This window comes from Gasterosteus aculeatus, chromosome 1 (assembly GCF_964276395.1).
Source record: "Gasterosteus aculeatus chromosome 1, fGasAcu3.hap1.1, whole genome shotgun sequence".
Taxonomy (NCBI): Eukaryota; Metazoa; Chordata; class Actinopteri; order Perciformes; family Gasterosteidae; genus Gasterosteus; species Gasterosteus aculeatus.
Window position 1 is genome coordinate 10,982,446 of NC_135688.1, and position 16,755 is coordinate 10,999,200.

General features: G+C 42.6%; 3 protein-coding genes across 4 annotated transcripts in view; all 3 read left to right on the forward strand.

Annotated features, from left to right (window-relative positions):
• Positions 1-3,201, forward strand: part of ppm1lb (protein phosphatase, Mg2+/Mn2+ dependent, 1Lb) — a 33,286-nt gene extending 30,085 nt beyond the window's left edge. The window contains exon 4 of the mRNA XM_040182487.2: positions 1,319-3,201. Within this exon, the coding sequence (XP_040038421.2) occupies positions 1,319-1,659 (341 nt within the window). The 3' untranslated portion in view covers positions 1,660-3,201. The remainder of the gene's footprint in view (positions 1-1,318) is intronic.
• A 97-nt stretch (positions 3,202-3,298) lies between these two features.
• On the forward strand, positions 3,299-5,382 carry LOC120822670 (ADP-ribosylation factor 1). The gene is made up of 2 exons (XM_040182499.2): positions 3,299-4,364; positions 4,583-5,382. Exons 1-2 carry the CDS (start codon positions 4,050-4,052, stop codon positions 4,889-4,891), a joined length of 624 nt encoding a protein of 207 aa, XP_040038433.1. The 5' UTR covers positions 3,299-4,049; the 3' UTR covers positions 4,892-5,382.
• Positions 5,383-5,684: 302 nt separating this feature from the next.
• On the forward strand, positions 5,685-16,644 carry kpna4 (karyopherin alpha 4 (importin alpha 3)). 2 transcript variants are annotated; one of them, XM_040186369.2, is made up of 17 exons: positions 5,685-6,015; positions 7,526-7,570; positions 7,740-7,829; positions 9,715-9,744; positions 9,830-9,882; positions 10,479-10,574; positions 10,814-10,899; positions 11,226-11,312; positions 11,419-11,588; positions 11,958-12,002; positions 12,116-12,247; positions 12,360-12,488; positions 13,170-13,274; positions 13,355-13,426; positions 13,597-13,759; positions 13,852-13,946; positions 14,289-16,644. In XM_040186369.2, exons 1-17 carry the CDS (start codon positions 5,947-5,949, stop codon positions 14,382-14,384), a joined length of 1,563 nt encoding a protein of 520 aa, XP_040042303.1. In that variant the 5' UTR covers positions 5,685-5,946; the 3' UTR covers positions 14,385-16,644. The 2 variants fall into 2 exon arrangements, with proteins under 2 accessions (XP_040042303.1, XP_040042293.1); XM_040186359.2 differs by having other exon boundaries at positions 5,690-6,015; positions 11,928-12,002.
• The last annotated feature ends 111 nt before the right edge of the window (positions 16,645-16,755 follow it).

Below are 16,755 nucleotides of genomic sequence, written 5' to 3' on the forward strand. Positions count from 1 at the left end.
CCCTTCCATGAGAGGTGACGTCCAACGTTTAAATCATTGTGTTTCATGTACAGGACCCGCTGGTATACGAGCTGCTTGTATAGTCGCCGGTCTCTCTGTGACACATTCTTGTTAACAGCGATGCTCAAGAACAATTAATAATAGAATCTGTATAACTGCACCACAGGCTCCACGTGTAGAGCGGATCTTATTATAGTAGTTGAGCATCTTGCTATTTTAATTGAGGGAAACAGAATTTTCTTTAAGCTATTGTAACTCCTAAATGCTAGATTAAGTCTAAAAAAGAAGTATCTTGATGCTAGAGCCTGCAAAAAGTAATTACACAAGACCAGAGTCTCACATATTTTAATCAATCGTGTATAGTGTTACTGTGTAATAGGTTTGACTTGAGGAGTGATTTCACTCTGCGATCCTGGTATGGATTTGATGCCGTTGTTGATTTTTGATTAGTTTAATTCCTCGGACATAAGTGGTACACCGTCAATATACTCATGACAAGCTAAATAATGGAATCCATAATTTAACAAATATACAAACATTGTCTACGTGAAGAAAAATAAATACAGTCTCGCAATATTCTGAGGGCAGAAATGTTTACTGACCAGTAGCTGCTAAAGTAACAATTGAGAGTCGCAAATAGGTTGCGTCCCCTTCTGTTTCTGGGAATTTGGGTATTTTAGTTGTCTAATGATGAAAAATGGAAAGTTACACATACTGTTATTTTCATACCTTGAACTCTCAACCTCCGCATGGTTACAGTCAGGGGAAAGCTTCATGTGGCCCGATGGGATATTTGGTTCTTCAGCTCAGTACGAACTAGAGACGCATCCTGACCGAGTATGGAAGTCTTCATCTTATCATTTCCAGTACAATTCCCTGACTGCCAATCTGCCGAAGCCATTGAGGACGCGCAGCTGTACTTACAGGATATGGGATTAACTGAAATGTATCCAACATAAACAATCGTGTTCCATGAGCATGAGCGCTGAGGACTGCGTGAAAACCCGGCAATGGCACTGACCCGTATTCCGATTTGCACTTTGATGTGAGCACTTCAGTCTCATTATTGATCGTAACCACTAGATATTCTGCGAGTTGGTTCTAAGGAACAAAAATTCTCCTTTTGTCTTATGGTTCAGTGTCGGGAAATGGAAAACATTTTTCATCTTGTGTCTCTCCTTTTCCTTTAATCTTTGTTCCTCCGTGCTCCTCACGTCCTTGCGTTCTTTGCCAACGCCTCCCCGCTCGCTCTTGTGAGTCACTTCCTGCTCTTTGTGTTATAACTTTCCAACCATTTCCCTTCTCCGCTCCTTCTCAGGTGGGTTCATCAGCTTCAACGCCTCGTGGCGCGTCCAGGGCATCTTGGCCATGTCCCGTTCTCTGGGCGATTACCCGCTGAAGAACCTCAACGTGGTCATTCCTGACCCTGACATCATGTCGTTTGACCTGAACAAGTTGCAGCCAGAGTTCATGATCCTGGCCTCGGACGGCCTGTGGGACACCTTCAGCAACGAGGAGGCGGTTCGCTTCATCAGGGAACGACTGGGCGAGCCGCATTTTGGCGCTAAGAGCATAGTCCTCCAGTCCTTTTATCGGGGTTGCCCCGACAACATCACCGTAATGGTGGTCAAGTTTAAAGGCAAGGCCAGCGAACAGTAGACCGACTGTCTACCACACACAGTATCTATATATTATGTTTGAATATGAGTAAGAATGAACAGTAACAGCTATCTCTATCACATTTGCATAAGTTAGCCGGCCTTTCGGTGCATCAATCAACCGCTCCTTAACTTCGCCTGCAGAAAAAGTGACACTTGTAAGAAATGGAGTTCCACTTCCATATTATTTCAAAGTTCTATCAGTCCATTTGACCACTAATCTTGTTAGTTGACATTTCCTGACTCAGTTTCCAGATAATTTAATTCCAAATTGAAGTTTACTGATTGACTGCACTGAAAAGGGTAGTTTTTCCTGGATAGGATACACAATGGTACAAATAAGAATTTACTCCCTTTATACTAACAACACAAATGATGATGTGCTTGCTCGAATATCACTATTGATACTGCACAGCAATAGAAGCAATTGCAACGGTCCCACGCTGAGCATTGGATCTATGTATGGATGAAGTGTTATGTCTGCAGTTGTCCAATTTCACAGGTTTAGATCTCAACTGTGAAAGCTTGTTTTTAAGGATTGCTGCAAGTTTCTGTGCGGATAATGTCTTCTGATTTTATTGTTGCTATAGTTAAAGATTTGTTAAAGCTTAGAGACTTGATCGATTCCAAACCTTATCAGAATCCATGTAACTACTGATAATGATTGTTGGAAAACGCAGCGTAGCTTACACGTTTTTTTTAAAGCGCAACCATTTGGTGATAATGTTGTAACTTCTCATTGTGACTTTTAACTGCTAATTATTCAATCACAAAGTTTGTCACATGCCATCTGATAATATCATAACTGTTACTTTAAACAAGTAAGAAGAAGGTAATAATAGTTAATATATATAAATATACATAATTGGCAGTAATTCTTGTAATATTATTTAGGAATTAAGATTATTATGTAAGATTTAGGAACATTTTAATAGGCTTCTTTTTTTACACATTGATTTGCTATTCATTTATGTGACTTTTCTGATATTATCATTGACTACAATCTACACAACATATGTACTGAAAATGAAATCTTACTGTTAATGACATGTCATCTTCATACATATCACATTTCTCTGACCTGTAACTCAAAATGTAACAAAGAATGAAACATTATTTTGCCTTATTTTCTTAACTATTAATTACCTGGAATGAAGACTGCTGCAAAATCTACATCTTGGTTTTTAATGTAATGCAGTCGATCATGCCATGCACACCTTATTAACTCACATGTAGAATAGCATTGTTGAAAGAAATATCTCCAAGAGACATGAAATTGTAAGATGAATGTACATACTGTCCTTGTGTTACTATTCCCCCATCCACTGTTCACACTGCAATGAAGAAAGTGGTGCGCCTGTTTCTGGATTGTTTAACTTCAGAGATATATATCCGATAAATGTTTGTGCTTTTTCAGACCACAGTCTCCCTTGATAGTGTACTTTACAACGTGTCAATGTGGCATTTTTACTTGTTTTTGTTTATTTTAATAAACTGTAAAAGATGTCAATCAAAAAGTTAACATTAAAATGGCAAATTATCATTTTTACTGTGGGTTTTTTTTTGTTGAGAATTTACATCAAGTTACCCATAACTCCTCTGTGCAGATTAATGCCACAGTTGTATATTATACAAAAAAGACGACATGTTTTTGTGTAAAGTTCTCTATCATTGTTTATTTCTTTTGTTCAACGCTAGAAAATGCAGTGGTTAAGAAAGAAAAAAAACTTGGGCTTAGTTACCCTATGCCCCACTTTACACCATCAGAAGTTCCTATTTACTATTCTATAAGGGCGGAGTTGTTTATTGTTGATTATCTGATTAATCCGAGGTGTATCATATCATACATTAGTCATTAACCCTAAATAGAAAGTATTACATTGATTATTATTTTAACAATTGTGAGAATGTATTGCTTAGATCATTTCTCCAGGCTTACTGTAGTACAATCTTGTGCACATCATTTATCCTAATGTCCCTGTGATGTCACTGCTACAGGACATCTAGCCAGGAAGAAACAACAATCTTCCTGATGTACTAACATGGACTTCCTGGCTGCTGGTGTGAATGACGATCTGCAGCAGGTGTGATGTGACTCCTCCGACTGTGCTGCGGTAACCAGAGAACTATATGCAGTTGGTTGCACGGTCGCTTTGGATATTAATAGCTTTACTAAAAGCTACGCAGACACAAAAGGGGGAGGGACCCCTCTGCTGGTCCGTACATAAAGCATCCTGATTGTAGGCCGTCTCCATAAGAGAGCAGACACACTAAGCCTACAGATAGTCAGTACAAAAGGAGCCACTGGGTGCATGCAGCTGAGTTTACACAGCTAAACAAAAAGACGAAGCCTGCATTTTTTAATATAGACACAAGCTACTATTTTAGAACATGGGCATGCATGGAACCAAGCCTAAGAAACAAGCACAGGTCTTGATGCTGGGCCTGGACGGAGCAGGAAAGACCACTCTGCTCTATAAGTTAAAGTACAACGAGACCGTGGTGACGGTTCCAACCGTGGGCTTCAACGTGGACACACTGGAGACCGACAGGAGCAGCCCGGGCTTGACGGTGTGGGACGTGGGGGGCCAGAAGAAGATGAGGCCCCACTGGAGGCATCACTATGCTGACACAGCCGGACTGGTGTTTGTGGTGGACAGCTGTGATCAGAAACGACTGGATGAGGCCCGCAAGGAACTTCATCGGGTAATTAAATCCCCAAAACATTTGTGGTTTGAGTTAGAATTGTTGCAAACATATTTAAAAACATTTAAAATGTTCTTAACTCTCTGTACAAGTACATTACACTGTGTTATTGAGCCAAATATGGTTGAACTAAATTGTTGTGTGTCAACGCAATAAATCCAATCATCTAAAATGTTATACACGGTAGTAATTAAAGCATTCTTCATTTTTTATTATAGGTCATAAAGTTTGAGGGTCTCAGAGGAGTTCCTCTCGTGGTCCTGGCCAACAAACAGGACCTCCAGGCAGCTGTAAGCCCAGAAGCACTTTGCGTGACGTTGGACCTGAGAAGAGTGTGCGAGGGCCGCGCCTGGTTCATCCAGCCCTGCTCAGCTACCACCGGCGTGGGACTAGAGGAAGGTTTCAGGAGGATTGTCTATCTGATGAAGACTCCATTTAAACAGACTCAAGAGGACTTTAAGATTAAGATGAAGTCCAAGGGCCTCAGTATCACAGCTGTGAAACAGGCTTTGCTCTGCAGCAGATGATGGAGGACAACCGGTTTTGAAGATTTATTCAAGTGGAATGATTCCTCTTGCCCCGCCTGTGTAAATCCTCAGGAAATCGCCTCAGCGTGGTTTTCCGAAGGATTAACTGCGAGGAGGTGATAAAAGAACCACATCTCTGTGGTAAAAAGCCCTTTTACTCATTCGTGGGGAAGACAAAGTGTCCTTGGACCATCGTGATAACCACTGAGGAGGCTGTGTGTTATCTCAGGTTATAACAGCTGGTGTGTTACAAGCTGGTATGAACCGTTCGCAAACAATTCAGTCTGAGTGTTTTTATGACAGAAACTGGCTGATAAAAACCTGCATTGTTCAGTCAAGATTCTGTGGCTCAAAGAAATGTTGTTCTCGACTTTTGCATTATCGGTTCTTTTTTAGCAGTAATACATTCGTTTGAATAAAATGTACAAGGCCTGCTTATACTGTTTGTTTCGTTTATTGATTGCAATAAAAACACATAAAAACAAAAATAAGGAGCTGTAAACTTTTTGAATCAATATCAGTAATTGATTTGATATTAATTGATTTGAATATATATATGTGTATTGATGTATCTATTCTTACTTATTGATATTTTAAGTGATCTTATTCTGTTGCGTCGCATCAAGTGGCAATCCAGCCTTGTATATAGACTATATTGATAAGTAAAAAAGTGCATCATATTATGTTTACCTGTTTTTTTACATGCAATTCTTAACTGGGACACTAGTGAGAACAGATACGGATACAGATATCTACGTGTATGTATGTGTTTATGTAACAGTGGATACTTGTCGCTGAGTACGATGATCAGCTCGTGCCTCGTTATGTGGCTGCAGAGGGACGTCGCAGCCAATGAGAGTGGAGGGGATTTCCCCACCCTTCCTCTACGCCACAGCGAGGCTGCCCTCCACCACCGGCAATCCCGGCATGCACCGCGGACAGAGCAGCAGAAAATAGTCCGTTAACGAAAGCCTGAGAAAGGGGAACCAGAAGCGGGTAGCTCGCCAGCTAAATCCACGATTAAGACTGTATTTATCGTAACCACAACCGCTAACATGGCTGACAACGAGAAACTGGACAACCAGCGGCTGAAGAATTTCAAGAATAAGGGCCGCGATTTGGAGGTAAAAGTTGTCTCAATTGGTGTCGAGGATTCCGTTTTTCCTCGTTCGCCGCCGCTCTGTTAACGGCCAGCTTCGCCTCCTGGCTTCCGTGTGACGTCGTTTCTAATTTCCACCATCGGGAACTTTTTGCCTAAAGCCCGCGACGGGGCCTTCGCACACCACCAGTTATATACAGCCCGCATTAATTGGGATATTTGTGTTTTAGTTTCACCGGTTTTGGTTTGTCACGAGCCCGCGTTGGTTATACAACGGCTCGTAAATGCTAGTCAGAGTTCACCGCCTCCGCTGATGCTGCTTTGCTAGCTTGATGCTAGCCAGGCCCACGGTGGACGTGCTAGCGCAAATGAAGCATATCGTTGCATCGGCTCGGGTCGATGTGTTGGCCTGGGGAAATAACGACTAACTCCACGTTTCCAAAAGTACACATGACGGCGTTTTGCTTTCGTGTTGCACGTGTGGAGTGTTTGCCCAGCTAACACGGCGGCAGATTAGCGGTATTTTGATACTGCGGTTAGCTAACCTGCGTGCTAGCCGCCGCTAAGCTCGGTGGCTGGGCTTGGTGGTGCTGGTGGCTGCAGTTCCACCCATCCCCCGTCTTTATCACCAAAAACAATGGCGGAAACCAGTTAGCCTCCTAGCCGGCCAGTTACCTGGATCTCTGAAATCACGGCTTACTATTACTATTTTATCCCATGGCTCAAAGACGACGTCACACGCGTAGAAAACAAGGTTAATGCGACCTGGTCACTAACTCGACTGACCTGTAACGTTTAGTTACATTTACACGTTAGCTTACGATGGATCCATCAGTTACATGGTGATTTACAGTCAGCCCCGCATGCCACTGCTCTATTAATGTTAGCGGGGTATGCGGTTTTCAGGCGGACTCTGGAGGTCTGAATTACATACTCGTACATCCTGTTTGACGTGTAGTTTCTGTTACAAGCTAACGCTAGGCCTTAAAGACCCCGAGTTGTGTCACCTAGCCCCCGTGTCCCCGTGGTGGTCTGTCAGGGATGAGTACAAGCTCAATAGACTCGCATATACTAATAGCACGTGTCTGCTTATAGCACGAGTTACATAACGAACCGTTTAATCAGTTTTCAGGTACACCCGTCTAAAACGGATGCAGTCTAATAGTGTTACTGCAATAAATCAAGCATTCACAAGTGGTATTGTGCTACATTATAACTTGTATTCTACTGTTGTGGTCATGTTATCATTTTGGAGGCTGTATGCTTGATGTATTGTTTCATTATACAATTGGACAGAAACTGTCTATAATAAATACTGAAGACCAGAATTGGCACCTCACTAAAACGACATTATAACCTTCCTGCAGGGCTGCTGCAGTTTCTTGTTAGCTAAGAAAATGGCTACTGATACTGGATGAATACAAATAACTTATGTAAATTAAAGGGTCTTTTTTACATTAGGTCAGTCCCTTGGACTTTTGCTTGTTGCTTAAAGTTACATGTCATATAATGTCAATGTGCTTACTTTCCCACAGACTATGAGAAGACAGAGGACGGAGGTAGTGGTGGAACTCAGAAAGGTAAATATATTTGTATTATATTGTGCTAAGTACAACTAAGACTTTTGCACCTCCGTTATTAGATTCTAACCTTTATGAATATAATCTACTGAAAGATGCAGAGGTTTCCTTTTTCTCAAGGATTTGCTGGAATGTGCAGTGATATTTATGTTCCCTCCCTCCACCACAGAACAAAAGAGATGAGCACCTTCTGAAGAGAAGAAATGTGCCCCATGAGGACATCGGCGAGGACTCAGAAGTTGATGGAGATTACAGATCGGTATGCTCAAAAATCTTATATATATATATATATATATATATATATTAAAAAGTTTATACTGGAGTTTTAATGGCCACTGATTGCCTTGTTCCTGTAAGGAATCACTGAACGCTGGGAGCAACACTGTGGCATGCATTCTTTACCAAGGGGTCTTGCACATTGGGTTAATCTTCCTAGTTTAACATTGTTGAAGTTGAGGGTGAACTGCCTTGTTGCTTTGATGCTGCCTCCTTGACTTTGCTTGCTCATTGTCAGTTGGGTGGGGCAGGAATGTGGAAGAAAAAAACACATTTGGTTAGTCTTTCTGTGTTTGGTGACTCCTTTTCTTAGATTATGAGACCCTTTTTCAGTACATCTACTCCTTGCTTGGTAGAATAGGTCAAATGCACCGTGTATAACTTTTCCTCATCAGACTTATGTTCCGTGTTAAATATTTGCTGTGTATTTGGTCCACAATGCCAGAAATGTTTGAAATGGATTCCTGTTATGCAGCGTTTTGTGTTGGCATAATGAAGGGCCTGCATATGTAATCTCTGCAATAACACACCCGTTTTTTGCTGATGAAATAATGCAGGTATGAAGTAGGTACCAGAAATGAAAATAATTAATATCACAATACGTTCTAGTTCTGTTTATGGCCGTAGTTGCAATACAAATTGTATCCCTTAAATTCTGACATATTTTAAGGCCCTTTCACTTTTATGTTAGTGCTGAGCTTAGCATAACTGTGAACCTGAAGAGATTATATATATATGCTTGTTTAGTCGCAAATTATAAAAAATGAATCTAAACACATTTGTTTACAGTTTAATAGAAAATATATATCCCTCAGTGGGAGATGGATTCTAGGTTCTCCTTGATTCTAAATTAATGTGAAGGCAGGGCAGCGCTCATTGCGCCTCATAATGGCGTTTCAATGGGTTCTAAGCATATGAGACACACTGGTTTAGTGCTCCAGTGGGAAGTATTAACAAAAACGAGTCTGTCCATTCTGGATTAAATGCTCTTTCGCTGTCCACTTATCTCCTTTAGGAGAGGGCCATTAATTCCTTTTTTTCCCTTCTCACTTGCTTTCTCCTTCTCAAATTTCACTAGCTTTCTTTTTCTTTCTGCTGTCTTTTTATTTGTAATCTCTCGTCTGCCTCCGTATTGAGACGATATCATCCTGCTAGGAGTGGAAAGACTTGATTGGTCGAGCGGTACCACGTGGGATGGCTTAACTCGAATGCAATTGGTCTTTCCTTTAAAGCTATTAGCCTAAAGACTATCAAAGCTGCACGGTCAAAAAGTGCCCCATCGGGTTAAATCACAAGCGTCTGTTTTAGCTTGAGGTCTGGGTCCGGATGGGGCGGCTTCTGCTTCCGGATCTGGACCGCTGTCCGCCAGTTAGTGACCTGTGATCTAGGGGATACGAGTCAGGGAAGATCATCACTTTCCTGCTTTTCTTCCTCCCCTTTTGTATATGGGGTTGTGTTTGCAACAGCATCTGTTGAAAGTCTACCGCCTCCGTTTTTATTTGAGGGGTCACAAGCAATCCCCTGCAGCTGCTGGCTCATCGGAGGCATTGGCCAGCTTTAAATGATTGGCTTTACAGTCAGTGTTTGATTGAAAGTTAAAAATATTGCTCCCGACACTACAGTCTACACTTGGCCATTAACTCTGTGTTGGGGACATCCATGTCAACTCAAGGCTGATTTTAAAAAAATCAATTTCAGGAAAAAACAAAACGCCTGCTCGCCCACATTTGGAGGATTATTTGTTTCTAACGATTGGTGTAAACATTTTCCTGTTACTGGTGACCTTTTTAAAGTACAAATGTATGTACCGGTGTATATGTGTGTGTCAAATCAAGATTATTAACTGACTGTCCATGTTTCTTTTTCAGCAAAACACTTCTCTTGAAGCAATAGTACAAGTAAGATGTTTCTGTTATTTATTTCACTCTTGTAAACCGTGTGTTTTATGCATCAGGATTAAACGTATGTCCTTTTATTCTCTAGAATGCCACCAGTGATAATCAAGGCGTCCAGCTGAGTGCTGTTCAAGCTGCCAGGTAGGAACACACATCCTCATATTCTTGGACTCTGCTGATTATCACTTCAGTTCATACCAGCCGCGGGCAAACTACATTTTCTCTACAAATAAAACAATATTGAGGCTGCTCAAAATGGTAGCAGAAGTAAAACGGCTTCACGTTTGGCATTTGTGATTAAGAGAGACTGCATCTGTACTCCAATACTTGGCCTTAAAAGGTTCACTGGTTTAATATTGACCGACTGGCAAAATGCAGTGTTGAAATATCAGAGCCTGGATTGATTAATGGCACTGCAGCGCCGTAGCATGAGGGAGCTGAAACCATGAAACACATTTCTCTTATTTTTTTTGTTTTCTCCCGTTCCTTTCCCCCATTTTTGTCTACTCTACATTGTGACCATTCCAGCAGCACTGACGTTGTGTGATGTTGATGTTGGGTCATGGGGAGGGTGAAGTTTCCTGCCGGTGCCGCAGATGGAACTTTGGTTGACTTACGCTGTGACGAAGCTACACATTCTTCGGCTGTTTGTCTCTGTGTGTCATTGGTTCTTCTTGTTTGTGTGTCTGTAAAGCTGTGGGAGTAATAGTCTTTTGTGTGCTCTTTTGTTTTTGTAGGAAGTTGTTGTCCAGTGACCGTAACCCTCCCATAGACGACCTGATTAAGTCTGGGATCCTTCCTATACTGGTCCACTGCCTGGACAGAGATGACAAGTAAGTGGCCCAAGATTCTGTTTTTCTGCACGTTTTCCATTTGTGATCATCGTAGTACAAGCTAGCGTTTAATCCCCACCCATGTTGAGTTTATGTTCAAAGTTCATCAAATGAGCAACCACGGTTATGGCCTGCTTAGTAAAATGAATGAGTCATCAGCATGCGCTTACTGTTTGACACCACTGGCCAGTCGTCTCTGTTTAACTGATGGATTTCTAACGTCTCGCTCCCTTTGACAGCCCCTCTCTCCAGTTTGAGGCAGCCTGGGCTCTCACCAACATAGCGTCTGGTACCTCAGAGCAGACCCAAGCTGTGGTCCAGTCCAGTAGGTCCCATCTTATCTCAAAACCTTCCTTGTCTTGTGTATTATTAAAGATCTGTTCAGGTTGATTTAGCTTTCATTCACAGATTTAGCTTAAACTTAATGGATTGGAAGTACTTCAATAAATAGACATCAAATCAACATGTTATTTGTCTCTCCCTCAACCTCTTTTTCTTGGCATGTTGTGCCTCAGTTGCTTTTACGTCAGTACATTCTGGGTTACATCCAGTCTGAATCTCATCAGAAGACGCAAGCTGTGGAGTTTATCCATTATATCTCTTACTAATAAGCCTGCACGCAATTGATGTGTGTCTGTCTCCTCTGTGTAGATGCTGTGCCGCTGTTCCTGAGGCTGCTTCACTCTCCTCACCAGAATGTGTGTGAACAGGCAGTCTGGGCCCTTGGCAACATCATAGGTGTGTAGCTGTTAGTGTGAACATGATTGTGTTGAAAAATACAGTCGGTCCCAAGTGGACATGCGCTCCATCTGTGTGTGTGTGTGTGTGTGTCTGTGTGCTCCAGGTGACGGCCCTCAATGCAGAGACTATGTGATCAGCTTGGGGGTGGTTAAGCCCCTGCTCTCCTTCATCAGTCCCTCCATCCCCATTACCTTCCTCCGCAACGTCACCTGGGTGATGGTCAATCTGTGCCGCCACAAGGACCCTCCACCGCCTATGGAGACCATCCAGGAGGTGTGTATTTGTGTAGAGGACGAGCCGGACGCGGCCGTTTTGTATCTGATGCTGCGCTGTGACTTGGTTGTTTCAGGAAAGGCAATATTTCAATGTTTGAGTGGCAAGCCAGTAATTGTTACTGCAAACTAGTCATGTAGTCTTTTGTTACTTCATTTTCATATGCAAGATATCTATCAAAACACATTTTGGGTCATAAATCCAAAAGTTCTTTGCCAATTATAAGTTTCACAAAAATGTGAAGAGTGGCGTCATGCAGTCACTTCAATGATTCACTGGTGTCAGCCACATGGAACCCTGTTGATTTTTTTTTTTTGTTGTCCTTTTCTCCACATAAAGATCCCACCTGTCATTTCTTTCTTTTCCCAGATCCTGCCAGCTCTCTGCGTGTTGATCCACCACACTGATGTCAGCGTGAGTAGACCACATTTTTTCTTCCTCTTCAGGAGAACTTATTCAAAGTAGTCCTAAGAAGTTGTCCAGGTTGGAGAATGTATCCATTGGTTTCTTGTATTTGCTGCCGGTAGATCCTTGTAGACACCGTGTGGGCTCTGTCCTACCTGACGGACGCTGGGAATGAGCAGATCCAAATGGTCATCGACTCCGGCATCGTCCCTCATCTTGTACCCCTGCTCAGCCACCAGGAGGTCAAAGTTCAGGTATGAAGAGACACCAGGCATCCCACTGATTATGTTGATAACACTTCAGGCAAGGTAACTGGAGATGAAACAAAATAAAATGGTCACAATTCAACACTTTCGCAACATCCAGACGGCTGCTCTGAGAGCTGTGGGAAACATCGTCACCGGCACAGATGAACAGACCCAGGTGGTGCTCAACTGTGACGCGCTCAGCCACTTCCCTGCACTCCTCACCCACCCGAAGGAGAAAATCAACAAGGTAAAGAGTCTTCCCCCTCCTACATGCGCCTGCGCCCCGTCTCCTGCAGGGTGTGTTGTCTGGAAGTGATGAAATCAGAGACTTGGTGCTAGAGTGAATGCTGTGTGAAAGCTTTAGACGGGAAAGATAGCCAACAATAGGGATTCGCAACCTGGAGGACGACGACGACGACGAAGAAGAAGAATCGCTTGGGGGGCCAGTTGTAGTTAGTGAGACAGCCTGGGGGCTTTTAGGGGTTAGGTTGTCTGTGTGCAAGCGATTTTGTGTGTGATATCATGGGTTGGCGGCCAGAGGGTGCTGATGGCCTTGCGTCTCTGCTGATATCGGAGTGCATCTGAGACCAGTCACTTAAAAATGAGGCCCACCTTGTGACCTGGACGATGATTAGAGCCTCAAAATACACCCTCGCCACTCCCACAGCACCCTGTCTCGACCAGAGGTCAAACTTTCTGTGTCGACCTCTGGATTCTGATCCAGCTCAGACCCCAAAACTTGTGAAACGTGATTGTTAAGGAAACCGACTGCTTTTTTCCCCCCTATTATCTTCGCAAAGGCTTAAATAAGCGAGTGCCACATCTCTAATTGACAGGGTTTCATAGTTGCTTCTTAGGTTGAAATAGAACCTGCATACACTTGAGTCACGACTCTACACTGACTGTACTTGTGTTTCTGGTCCTGTAGGAGGCAGTGTGGTTCCTGTCAAACATCACAGCAGGCAACCAGCAGCAGGTGCAGGCTGTCATTGACGCCAAGCTGGTTCCCATGATCATTCACCTGCTCGACAAGGTGCGTATCAGTCTTCATAAACTGTGCATATCCTGTATGATTGGTGAAAGATATATTGCTGACTTTGGATTCAATTTTAGGGTGACTTTGGAACTCAGAAGGAAGCAGCCTGGGCCATTAGCAACCTGACAATAAGTGGCAGGAAAGATCAGGTAAGAATCATCAAGAAAATCTGTTGGTTAAAATTAAATTCCAACTAAAAAACAACTTGGATTGATTCCAACTATGCAAACAAGTTTGGCCCACTTTTTCTGAGAATAAACTTCAAACGCCTATAAAACCTGAATTAGAACGTGTGATGAACGTCATCGTCTCTCTGCAGGTGGCCCACCTCATCGAGAAGCAGGTGATCCCTCCGTTCTGCAACCTGCTCACGGTGAAGGATGCGCAGGTTGTGCAGGTTGTTCTCGACGGCCTCAGCAATATCCTAAAGATGGCCGACGATGAGGCCGAAACGATCGCAAACCTTATTGAGGAATGCGGCGGTAAGTCCCAATTATGTCAGCAATATTGAATCGTATTGATGGCAGTGATGTTTAGTTGAACACTGAAACATTTGTTCATTTCTAATACGCAGGTTTGGAAAAAGTGGAGCAACTGCAGAATCATGAAAATGAAGACATCTACAAATTGGCTTACGAAATTATTGACCAGTTCTTCTCATCTGACGATGTAAGTTACAGTGAAAACTGTTTAAAACCCTTTTTATAAGTAGATTTGTTCATCAGTTGTGGTTAAAAGCGTGTACTGATTTAGTACTTCAGTAATAAAGTAAATTCCGTCGCATTGATGACGGATGAACATATTGAAGATGATGATTGATGTCATGTGTACAGTCTGGATCTGTTCCAGACATTAAGAGTTATAGATTACACTGAGAACACTACAATATATTCTGGCTTTTAAGGAAGAGTTCCTCATGTTCACAAATATTCACAGAACTTCACGGGCCACAAAGATGTCATTTGGTGTCCTATTCTGTGTGATTATTCATTTCGCTTGTTGCTCATCCAGATCGATGAAGACACCAGCCTGGTCCCGGAGGCCATCCAAGGTGGAACTTACGGCTTCAACTCCGCCAACGTGCCAGCCGAGGGATTCCAGTTCTAGACGGCATCTGGGGTATTCTGGAGTTTTGTTCACGATGCAGCACTCTGTTCAACATAAAAAAATTAGGAGAGAGAGAGCGAGAGAGAGCGAGAGTGTGAGAGATTTGATCCATTGTGCTTGGCTCGTGGGATCCATGGCTGCATCTTATCTGAGAGAAATGTGTGGATTTCATTTGGCATTCCAGGGGAACCAGCCCAAATGAAGTTTGAGATGGCGAGTGGATGCGAGTGAGAATGAGTGGCTACATGTTGCAAAAAAAGCAAAACATCTACATCGAATGCGTTGAGAGACATGCCGACATAACTGCTGTGTTATTGGAGCTGTCGCCTTTGGAAATCTACTTCAAATGTCAACAAAATAAACTCGATGTCTGCCCGGGGAGAACCAAGGACATCCAAAAATAAGAAAACAAGAGATCTTGAAATATTACAATCCAACAAAAAGGCAGAAATGAAAATAACTTAAATTATGAACTGAGATGAACCACGAAGCTCAACAATTCTACGGTCCTCCGACTAGAGAGGGCGCCACCCTGAGCCCCTCCCCCAATCGGCCACGCTATCAGACATGTGTGTGAATGGACCCATTGTGTATGAATGTCTGGACTCTGAGGAGCCAGGTTCATCTCCAACGAGACGCCCCGATGGGGCACCATCCTCTTCCCCCCCGCCCCCCCCCCCCCCTCCTCGGTGGGCGGGGCCAGGAGTCTGGCTGTGCGTGTCGCATGTGCAAGAGAGTGGATGGATGAGTTATTGTGTGCTTGGCAGCGTGCGTGACTGGGAGTGTGCGAGACTGGGTGAGGAACGCATGCGGAGACGGGATAAAAATACCAACACGACATCTGAAGAGAAACAAAATTGCAACGACGAGGTTCGCAAATGTTTCAGGAAAAGAAATTCTGCCTTTTGAAAGAAGAGGCCGATCCGCAAATCCCTGAAAGGAAGAACTTTGGATGTGGAAGAAAAAAAAAATCATCATCACAAGGATAATTTTTTGTTTTTTTTGTTTTTGAATTATCGTTAAGTTAGTATTAATTGACACTGGACAATGCTAATGGCAGGTGTGGAGCAGCAGTGCATTGTATTAAGATGCATTTGGTGGCTTTTCGGGCTATATCTTTTTGGCTCCAGTGTGTTCCTTTTTATGATCCTTTTTTTTTAAATTTTATTTTCAGCTTTTAGTTTTATTTGCTTCTGTAAAAGTGATTGACGACGACCATATTCCACCCTCCCAACACAACCCTAACCTACGCACCAGACATGGGCTCGATGCTGTGAAATTCTGACACCATCACGATCATCAACCTGTTCGTTCCCCTTGTGACACTCTCATTACTTTTTTTGTTCAATTTTACAGCAGAATCCCTGCTTCACGGTATTGTTGCCATAGCTTTGACTGATCACCAAGGGAGAAGAGAACAACGGCCCATTTCACGTAGGATTTTGAATCATAACATTTGCATGTACTAAACTATAGCACAGTAATTTTTTTAGGGTATTTTAGTTTCCTTAGGCTGTGGATACAGTGTAATTTTCATTTTAAGTAAAACTGTGCTTAAATGTTACATGTCTCCCCTTCCCTTACCCCTCACTAGTGTCAGGTTTGCTAAATAATCTATGATTTTGCACATATACTGCAAAGTGAGGCCTGAAGTCTTTCTGAGGGCGTGTTGGTCGGTTTCATAGGTTTTGACCCGCCAACAACCTTTAACAATATGAATCACTCAACCACAATCTTCGTTGTCTTTCTAGAGTAATCCAATGATGCTTTTTAGTGATACATGAGAAAGTAATGACTTTGTTTCGGGAGCAGCAGTAATGAATCTGCTGGTTTATCTCTGCTGGAGAGGGGAATTAGCCTCCCTTTTTCTCAAGTTCAAAGGGTGTCCCACATGTCAGATTGGAGTTGTCCATAGTGGGTTCTCCTGAATAATAAATAACCCATGAACAAGTTTGCTGTACCTTGCAGTCCTTAGCCCCATACTTCTTTCCTCTTAAACCAGTTTAGGTGTACAAGCTTACCCCTTTCCATTTTTTTGTGTTAACTTCAAACACTGTAGTAAATGATTACACATTGTGCTCATAAACCTTTTGTTGAACATAGGGGTATTTTTTTGCAGCATTCCTTGTAAGCAAACATGTGGTTTCAAATCTAAAACTATGACATGGAAGGTAAAAAAAGGTGGATTATCCAAAAACCTTTTTTGGGAGATAGGCTACAAGATAGGTTGTCTTCGAGAAAATAAATAGTGAAACCCAAATCGAGAGACTGTGTGTGAGTGTGTGAAGTGTTGTGATTAATCCATTTGAGTTTATTTCTATTAATATTTTTGAGTTTGTATTCAAATAATAACGCCCCAGCGAGATTGGGC

Excerpts from the sequence above, each read along its gene's own strand:
- LOC120822670 (XM_040182499.2), top strand. The coding sequence starts at position 4,050 with ATGGGCATGCATGGAACCAAGCCTAAGAAACAAGCACAGGTCTTGATG. Across the intron at positions 4,365-4,582 it reads CCCGCAAGGAACTTCATCGG|GTCATAAAGTTTGAGGGTCT; the intron begins GTAATTAAATCC and ends TTTTTATTATAG.
- kpna4 (XM_040186359.2), top strand. The coding sequence starts at position 5,947 with ATGGCTGACAACGAGAAACTGGACAACCAGCGGCTGAAGAATTTCAAG. Across the intron at positions 10,575-10,813 it reads TGCCTGGACAGAGATGACAA|CCCCTCTCTCCAGTTTGAGG; the intron begins GTAAGTGGCCCA and ends TCCCTTTGACAG. Across the intron at positions 12,489-13,169 it reads CGAAGGAGAAAATCAACAAG|GAGGCAGTGTGGTTCCTGTC; the intron begins GTAAAGAGTCTT and ends CTGGTCCTGTAG.